We start from the raw sequence: 8,942 nt of genomic DNA on the forward strand, positions 1-8,942 counted from the left end.
GAGAACTGGGATTGACTGGGAGAACTGGGACTGGCAGGGAGAACTGGGATTGACTGGGAGAACTGGGACTGACTGGAGAAACTGGGACCGGCAGGGAGAACTGGGATTGACTGGGAGAACTGGGACTGACTAGGGAAACTGGGACTGACTGGGAGAACTGGGATTGACTGGGAGAACTGGGACTGACTGGAGAAACTGGGACTGACAGGGAGAACTGAGATTGACTGGGAGAACTGGGACTGACTGGAGAAACTGGGACTGACAGGGAGAACTGGGATTGACTGGGAGAACTGGGACTGACTGGGGAAACTGGGACTGACAGGGAGAACTGGGATTGACTGGGAGAACTGGGACTGACTGGAGAAACTGGGACCGGCAGGGAGAACTGGGACTGACAGGGAGAACTGGGACTGACTGGGGAAACTGGGACTGACTGGGAGAACTGGGTCTGACTGGGGAAACTGGGACTGACACGGAGAACTGGGTCTGACTGGGGAAACTGGGACCAACTGGGGGAATTGGGACCAACTAGGGGAACTGGGACCGACTGGGGAAACTGGGACCGACTGGGGAAACTGGGACCGACTGGGAGAACTGGGCCGGCACAGGGAGCCGGGGGGGGCTCCATCCCTGCCCCCCCTCAGGCCTCCTCCCACTGGCCCAGCGCCGCCACCTCCCGCCGCCACACCTGGGGGGGGGGTTAATGTTGGGGGGGGGTGTCACCCCCAGTGCCCCCCCCTCCATCCCCCCCCCCCCCGGTCTGACCTCCTCCCTCCTCCTCCTCCTCCTCCTCGCGGGGCCCCTCCGACCCTGGGGGGGGACACAAAGTGGGTGTAAGGAGCTGGGGACACACACACACACACACACACAAGGGGGTGCCCCCCCCCAAAAAAACCCAACTCACCCCGCCGCGGGGGGGTCCCGCAGGCCCGTGGCCACCTCCGGGTGACTCGGGCCAAGCTCCGCCTGGTGGCCACGGCCAGCGCCGGGGTGTCCTCGACCTGTGGGACACGGCGGGGGGGTCACCCCCATTTTCCCTTTTCATTTTTTTTGCGGGGGGGTGTCCCCCCCCCTAAAAAAAAAAATAAATAAAACACAAAAAAACCTTCATGACGCTCAGGCAGCGCCGGCGGAACCGGGCGTTGGTGCTACCGGCCACCACGGCGGCCACGGCGGCCACCACCACGGGCAGGGAGCTGGCCAAGCGCTGGTGGCTCTGGAGGAAAGGGAGGGGGGGTTAAGGGGTGTTGGTGGGGGCCCCCCCCTAAAAAAAAATAAAAATAAATGTGGGGACGCGTGCCCCCCCCCGACCTCGTAGCAGCGGCGGAGCTCCCCCAGGACGGGGTGGACGAGGGCGCGGAGGCCGCGGGCCAGCGCCGGGCTACTGGCCCGGAGGGTCTGGGCGAGGTGGGTCAGCAGCAGGCGGCGGGCGGCTGCGGGGGGACACACACACACACAGTTGGGGACCCCCCCGCGGGAATGTGGGGGACCCCCCAGAGTGTGAGGACCTTCCCCAGAGTGTGGGGACCCCCCCGAGAATGTGGGGACCCCCCCCGAGTGTGAGGACCCCCCCCAGAGTGTGGGGACCCCCCCGAGAATGTGGGGACCCCCCCCAGAGTGTGAAGACCCCCCTCAGAATGTGGGGACCCCCCCGAGAATGTGGGGACCCCCCCCAGAGTGTGAGGACCCCCCCCAGAGTGTGGGGACCCCCCCGAGAATGTGGGGACCCCCCCCAGAGTGTGAAGACCCCCCTCAGAATGTGGGGACCCCCCCCGAGTGTGAGGACCCCCCCCAGAGTGTGGGGACCCCCCCTAGAATGTGGGGACCCCCCCCAGAGTGTGAGGACCCCCCTCAGAATGTGGGGACCCCCCCGAGAATGTGGGGACCCCCCCCAGAGTAGAATGTGGGGACCCCCCCCAGAGTGTGAGGACCCCCCCCAGAGTGTGGGGACCCCCCCGAGAATGTGGGGACCCCCCCCAGAGTGTGAAGACCCCCCTCAGAATGTGGGGACCCCCCCGAGAATGTGGGGACCCCCCCCAGAGTGTGAGGACCCCCCCCAGAGTGTGGGGACCCCCCCGAGAATGTGGGGACCCCCCCCAGAGTGTGAAGACCCCCCTCAGAATGTGGGGACCCCCCCGAGAATGTGAGGACCCCCCCCCGAGTGTGGGGACCCCCCCCAGAGTGTGGGGATTCCCCCGAGAATGTGGGGGACCCCCCCCGAGTGTGAGGACCCCCCCCAGAGTGTGGGGACCCCCCCTAGAATGTGGGGACCCCCCCCAGAGTGTGAGGACCCCCCTCAGAATGTGGGGACCCCCCCGAGAATGTGGGGACCCCCCCCAGAGTGTGAGGACCCCCCCCAGAGTGTGGGGACCCCCCCGAGAATGTGGGGACCCCCCCCAGAGTGTGAGGACCCCCCCCAGAGTGTGGGGACCCCCCCGAGAATGTGGGGGACCCCCCCCGAGTGTGATGACCCCCCCCAGAGTGTAGGGACCCCCCCCAGAATGTGGGACACCCCCCCCAGACTGTGGCGCCCCCCCCCCCACCAGATTGCAGAGACACCCCCAAAACCAGAGTGACAGCACCGGAGCTTGGGGACCCCCCCAGGACCTCAGGGACCCCCCCAGACTGTGGGGGACCCCCCCCCAAAAGAAGGCAGAACCCCCCCAGAACCTTGGGGACCCCCCCAGACTCTGAGGACCCCCCCCAGGACCTCAGCGACCCCCCCCAAAACCTCGAGGATCCCCCCAAGACCTTGAGGACCCCCCCAGACTATGGAGACACCCCCCCCCTAAAACAAGCCCCCCCCCCCCCCAAGACCCTGCGGACGCCCCCCCAGGACCTCAGGGATCCCCTCCAGGTTCTCAGGGACCCCCCCCCAGATTTCAGGGCCCCCCCCCTGGATTTTGGGGTGTCCCCCCCCCAAAATAATCCTCACCGGCGTCGTACTGCTGGAAGGGATCCTCGTGGCGGAGGAAGAGGAAGAGGAGGAGGGTTTGGGGGGGCCCGTCCCCGCCCGGGGCCCCCCCCTCCTGCCGCAGGTCAAAGGTGACATCGGGGGGCACCAATCCTGGGGGGACACAAATTGAGAGGGGGGGGGGGACACCCCTCACCCCCCCCTCGGTGTGTGTGTCCCCCCCCCCGAACCTTCATCGCCCCCCCCGGGGGGGTCGCGGGGGGTCGCGGCGAGGCCGAAGCTCCCCCAGTCCGCCAGGCACGAGGGGTCCGGGGGGGGGCGCGGGGGGGGCCCCGGGAGCCCCGCGGGGTCGAACAGAAATAAGTGGGGGGGGGTCAAGGAGAACGGGGGGGACCTTGAACTTGACCTTGACACCCCCCCCCCCAACACCCCCAACATCTCAGGGGGGGGTCAGGGGTTTGGGGGGGGGCTCAGGGGGGGTTGGGGGGGTCCTGGGGGGGGGGTCAGGGGTTGGGGGGGGACAAAGGGGATTTGGGGGGGGTCAGGGGGGGGTTCATGGGTTGGGGGGGTCTGAAGGGATTTGGGGGGGCTCAGGGGGGGTTGGGGGGGGCTCAGGGGGGGTTCATGGGTTGGGGGGGTCTGAAGGGATTTGGGGGGGGTCAGGGGGGTTGGGGGTGTCAGGGGTTTTGGGGTGCCCCCCCCAGGATATGTGGGCGCGGCGCAGGCGGGGGGGCGGCCGGGGGGGGGGCGCAGGCAGGGCCCCAGCGCGGCGGCAGGGACGAGGCTCAGGGGCCCCCCCAGCCCCCCCGCGGCCGCGGGGGGGGGCACCCGCAGGGGGACGGGGGGGCCCCAGCGCGGGTGGATCCTGCTGCAGGGGGGGGGGCCGCCCCCGGGGCGCGCCGGCCTGGGGAGAGAGCGGGGGGGGGCAAGGGGGTGTCCGGGACCCCCCCAGACCGGTGACCCCCCCCCGATCCCAGTGACCCCCCCAAACCCCCTTTATCCCCCCCAGCCCCATTGTTTTCCCCATCCCACCACTCCCTTGTGTACCCCCCCTCGCGCCCCCCCCATTTTTATCCCCCCCCCCCGTGCCCCCTTCCTTGTCCCCCCCCCGTTCTGGTGCCCCCCAGACCCCCCATTTTTATCCCCAGCCCCCCCCATCCCTGTCCCCCCCCCCATTTCCCCCCGCCCCCCCCGTCCTTGTTTGCCCCCATTTTCGCCCCCAGTCCCCCGCCGTGCCCCCCCCATTTGTGTCCTTCCCCCATTTTTGCCCCCCCCCCCCGTTCTGGTGCCCCCCTGTCCCCCCCATTTTCCCCCCCAGCGCCTCCCCCGTGCCCCCCCCCCTTATTTTTGCCCCCCCCCCCATACGGTGCAAAGTGCCGGCTCTGGACCCGCAGGGGCGCCCCCCCCTGTGCGCAGGAGCTCTCGGGCCTGCGGGACACAGCGGGGGGGGACACAGGGATGGGGGCCCCCCCCCGACAAACGGCCCCCCCCAAAATCCCCCCCGGACCCCCCCAAACCCCCCCCCGGGGCCCCCAAAGTGTGTGGGGTGACCCCAGAGCAAAGGGGGTGCCCCATGGTGGGGGCGGGGGGGTGTCTAAAAGGTGGGGGGGGGCTCGTGGGGGGGTCCCCAGGGTGTGCGGGGGGGTCTCCAGGTAACGGGGGGGGGTCCTCGGGGGGGGGTCGCCATGGGGGGGCACTAGAGCGGGGGGGTCCCCAAAAAATGGGAGGGGGGGGCCCAAGGTGAGAGGTGTCCCAAGGGGGGGGGACACACCAATTGGGGGGTCCCCAGCGTGGGGGGGGGGGTCTTCAGGGCGGGGGGGTCCCCATGGGGGGTGTCCCCAGAGTGGGGGGGTCCCCAAACCGGGGGGGTTCCAGGGTGGGGGGGTGTCACCAGAGTGGGGGGGGTCCCCAAAAGTAGGGGGGGTGTCCCCAGGGCAGAGAGGTCTCAAGGGGGGGGGGGGTGAGAAAGTGGGGGTCCCCAGGGCGGGGGGGGGGGGCTTCCTCAGTGTGGGGGGGTCCCTATGGTGCGGGGGGGGTCCCCATGGCGGGGGGGGGGTCCCATAGTGTGTGTGGGGGTCCCCAAAATTGCAGGGGGGGGGTCCCGGGGCTCACCCGTAGGTGTACGAGGCCTCGGCGCCGTCCAGGCTGACGCAGAAATGAAATTCCACCTGGGGGGGGGCCGGGGGTGGGCACGGGGGGGGCACGGGGGGGCCCCCCCAAAATCCAGGGGACTGTGGGGGGGGGTGTGCCCCCCCCCGGGGCGGTACCTCGGGGTGTCCCACGCTCGTCTTGTGCAGGAACCGCCGCAGGGAGACGCAGTCGGAGCCCAGCGAGCCGGGGGGGGCGCGGAGCTGGGGGGGGGACCCCGATGGACCCCCCCGGAACGGGACCCCCGGGGGGGGGGGCAGAGCTGGGGGGGCTGCTGGGGTACAGCGGCCTGGGGGAGCAGCCCAGCACCTCCGAGGGACTGGGACCAGTTTGGGGAACGGTTCAACCCCAGTAAGGAACTGGGACCAGTTTGGGACCCAGTTCATCCCCAGTAAGGAACTGGGACCAGTTTGGGACCCAGTTCAATCCCAGTAAGGAACTGGGACCAGTCTGGGACCCAGTTCATCCCCACCAAGCAACTGGGACCAGTTTGGGACCCGGTTCAACCCCAGTAAGGAACTGGGACCAGTCTGGCAGCCCAGTTCACCCCCAGTAAGGAACTGGGACCAGTTCGGGGAGCAGTTCAACCCCAGTAAGGAACTGGGACCAGTTTGGGACCCGGTTCAACCCCAGTAAGGAACTGGGACCAGTCTGGAACCCGGTTCACCCCCAGTAAGGAACTGGGACCAGTCTGGCAGCCCAGTTCACCCCAGTAAGGAACTGGGACCAGTCTGGGACCCGGTTCACCCCCAGTAAGGAACTGGGACCAGTCTGAGAGCCCAGTTCAACCCCAGTAAGGAACTGGAACCAGTCTGGGACCCGGTTCACCCCCAGTAAGGAACTGGGACCAGTCTGGGACCCGGTTCACCCCCAGTAAGGAACTGGGACCAGTTCGGGGAGCAGTTCAACCCCAGTAAGGAACTGGGACCAGTCTGGGACCCGGTTCACCCCCAGTAAGGAACTGGGACCAGTTTGAGAGCCCAGTTCACCCCAGTAAGGAACTGGGACCAGTCTGGCGGCCCAGTTCACCCCATTACCAAACTGGGCCCAGCCCGGCCCCGCCCCGTCCCGGGGGGGTTTGGCCCCCCCGTGCCCCCGTTCCCCCCCCCCCCCGGCCCCGCTATAATTATCCTCCCGCCCTAATTGCGGCGGCTCCCGGGGGGGGCCCGGCCCCGATTCCCCCCCCCAAGGTCACCCCGGGGTGCGGGAAGGACAAAGGGGGGGGCCCTAAACCTGGGGGGGGCCCTAAACCTGGGGGGGGCCCTAAACCTGGGGGGGGGGGCCCTAAAACTCGGGGGGGGCCCCAAGTCTCACCTGGAAGGTCAAACGCAGCCGGGCCCGGCGCAGGATCCGGGCGCAACACGGGGGGGGGGCGCGGGGCCCCCCCGGCAGCTCCAGCACCCCCCGAGCGGCTGGTTTTGGGGGGGGGGGAGTGTCAGGTGGGGGTTTTTTTTGGGGGGTGCCAGCTGGATTTTTTTTTTGGGGGGGGGCGCCAGCTGGATTTTTTTTTTTTTGGGGGGTGTCAGGTGGATTTTTTCTTTTATTGGGGGGGTGTCAGGTGGATTTTTTTTTTTTTTGAGGGGGTGTCAGGTGGATTTTTTTTTTTTTTTGGGGGGTGTCAGGTGGATTATTTTTTTTTTTTGAGGGGGTGTCAGGTGGATTTTTTCTTTTTTTTTTTTTTGGGGGGGCGCCAGGTTTTTTTTTTTTGGGGGGGGTGTCAGGTGGATTTTTTTTTTTTTTTTGGGGTGCCAGATGGATTTGGATTTTTTCTTTTTTTTTTGGGGGGGTGTCAGGTGGATTTTTTTTTTGGGGGGGTGTCAGATGGATTTTTTTTTTTGGGGGGGGGGGGGTCTCTCACCTCCCCGCAGCGCTTCGGCGTCGATGTCGCGGCTCAGCTCCCCCCCCGCAGCCACTGTGGGGGATAAACCCCTCAGGGAAGTTGGGGGGGGGGGTGTCCCCCAAAATTCCAACCCTGAGACACACCCCCCCCCAAAAAAAAACCAACAAACCCACCGGTGACGGTGCAGAGGGGCCCCCCCGGGCCCCCCCCGGCCCCCAAGGTCACCAGCAGCGCCCCCCGTCGTGGGGTGCTGGGGGGGGGCAGGAGCAGGAGGAGCCGCTCCAGCACCTGCGGGGACAAAAGGGGGGGGGACACCCCAAAAATCTTTACAGGGAGCCCCAGGACCCCCCCCGGGACCCCCCAATTTTCCCAAACACCCCCAGGGACCCCCAAAACCTTCCTCGGGACCCCCAGACCCCCCCAGGGACCCCCCAAATTTTCCAAGATCCCCCCAGACCCCCCCAAGACCTTTCCAGACCCCCTCAGGAACCCCCAGACACCCCCCCAAGACCCCCAAAACCTTCCCAGACCCCCCCAGACCCCTCCAGACACCCCCAAAACCTTCCTCGGGACCCCCAGACCCCCCCAAAACCTTCCCAGACCCCCCCAGGACCCCCCAAAACCCCCCCCCAAGTCTCCCCCCCCTCTCTGCTGTCCCAACCCCTAACCTCCCACCCCCCCCCCCCCAAATCCCCTCCACACCCCCCCCCGCACCCCAAACCCCCCTCAGGACCCCCCCAAGACCCTTCCCCCCCCTCCTTAACGCCCTTTGCCCCCCCCATCCCTAATGACCCCCCCAAAATCCCCCTCTGAGGGGGGGCTCCCCCCCCCCAACTCCGCACCGCCCTCACGGCCTCGTCCGCCATGTCGCGACCCCCGCCCCCGCCCCCCGCGAGCGCCCCCTGGCGGCGCGGAGGAGAGAAAAGGGGGAGGGGGCGTCAGGGACCCCCCCCCCAAAAAAATTTAAATATTGGGGGGTGTCTCCATGGCAACCGGGGGGGGGAGAGGGCGGAGCCATCGCTGTGGCAACGGGCTGAGGGCGGTTGCTATGGGGATGGGGTTAGGGGGCGCCTCCCCCCCCCCCCCCCCAGGTCAAAGTAGTGGGGACCCCCCCCCAATTAACCTTCCCCGGGTAGCCACGCCCCCTCGCTGTAACCCCGCCTCCACCCGCCTTAGCCACGCCCCTTCGCCACGCCCCTCCCGGGTGTGATGAGTTGCCGCGGTCTCAGCGCGCTCCGGCACCGCAGCGAGCAGGTAGGAGCGGGATGGCTGGGGGGGGGCGGGTGAAAATAATGGGGGGGGGGACACGCACACACAGAGAGAGGGACAGGGGGGCGCCCCCCTGTTTAAAAAACAAAAAAAACAACAAAAAAAACCCGCATCCCCCCCCAAAATCCACATCCCCATCCCGCACCCCCCCCCCCCCCCCCGGCACTGCGGCAGCCGCTCCGCAGCCGCGGGCCCCCCCCCCGGATTTGTCCCGGGACCCCCCCCCGGTTAAAATCCGCGTGTTTGTGTCTCAACCCCCCCCGAAAAAAAAAAATAAACCAGCGCGGGGGGGTCCGGCTGCTGATCCTCGCACTTAAGAGTATTAAGTGCCGGGAGGAGTCGCCGCGGGGGGGTCGGGGGGGGGTCAGGAGTGGGGGGGGACACGACAAGGGGTTGGGGGGACCCCCCCCCCCCGCGGCATGAGGATGGGGGACACCCCCCCCGTCCCATTTCTAAGTGATGGGAAAATGGAGGGGGGGGGAGACTTGAGGAGTCTTTGGGGGGGCTCCGGAGAGGGGTTTTTTTGGGGGGGGGTTAAGGGGGGTGCTGGGGGGGTTTGGGGGTCCTGAGGAAGGATTGGGAGGGGGGGGTTCAGGCAGGACTTAGGGGGGGCGGGCGCGTGGGGTGGGGGGGGTCCCAAAGAGTTTGGGGGGATCCCACAGAAATTGTGGGGGGGGTTCCCACGAAAATTGGGGGGGGTCCCACAAAAATTAAATTGGGGGGTCCCACAAAAATTAAATTGGGGGGTCCCACAAAAAATTGGGGGGGTCC

At 67.7% G+C, this 8,942-nt stretch overlaps 2 protein-coding genes across 2 annotated transcripts in view; one reads left to right on the plus strand and one right to left on the minus strand.

Moving 5' to 3' along the window:
* Positions 1–700: 700 nt before the first annotated feature.
* On the minus strand, positions 701–7,920 carry TOP6BL (TOP6B like initiator of meiotic double strand breaks). The gene is made up of 13 exons (XM_074930225.1): positions 7,896–7,920; positions 7,745–7,804; positions 7,076–7,190; positions 6,921–6,974; positions 6,377–6,474; positions 5,182–5,265; positions 5,027–5,059; positions 4,280–4,342; positions 2,936–3,067; positions 1,312–1,433; positions 1,106–1,216; positions 905–1,001; positions 701–810 (listed from the first exon to the last, which is right to left on the minus strand). The coding sequence occupies exons 1-13, from the start codon at positions 7,918–7,920 to the stop codon at positions 701–703; spliced, it is 1,104 nt and encodes a 367-aa protein (XP_074786326.1).
* Positions 7,921–8,111: 191 nt separating this feature from the next.
* SPTBN2 (spectrin beta, non-erythrocytic 2) overlaps positions 8,112–8,942 on the plus strand; it is a 6,058-nt gene continuing 5,227 nt past the window's right edge. The window contains exon 1 of the mRNA XM_074930226.1: positions 8,112–8,156. Coding sequence (XP_074786327.1) covers positions 8,112–8,156 — 45 coding nt within the window. The remainder of the gene's footprint in view (positions 8,157–8,942) is intronic.

Source organism: Athene noctua, chromosome 32 (assembly GCF_965140245.1).
Source record: "Athene noctua chromosome 32, bAthNoc1.hap1.1, whole genome shotgun sequence".
Taxonomy (NCBI): domain Eukaryota; kingdom Metazoa; phylum Chordata; class Aves; order Strigiformes; family Strigidae; genus Athene; species Athene noctua.

Excerpts from the sequence above, each read along its gene's own strand:
- TOP6BL (XM_074930225.1), bottom strand. The coding sequence starts at position 7,920 with ATGGCTCCGCCCTCTCCCCCCCCCG. Across the intron at positions 7,191-7,744 it reads CGGACGAGGCCGTGAGGGCG|GTGCTGGAGCGGCTCCTCCT; the intron begins GTGCGGAGTTGG and ends TTGTCCCCGCAG. Across the intron at positions 5,060-5,181 it reads CGAGCGTGGGACACCCCGAG|CCTGGACGGCGCCGAGGCCT; the intron begins GTACCGCCCCGG and ends TTTCTGCGTCAG.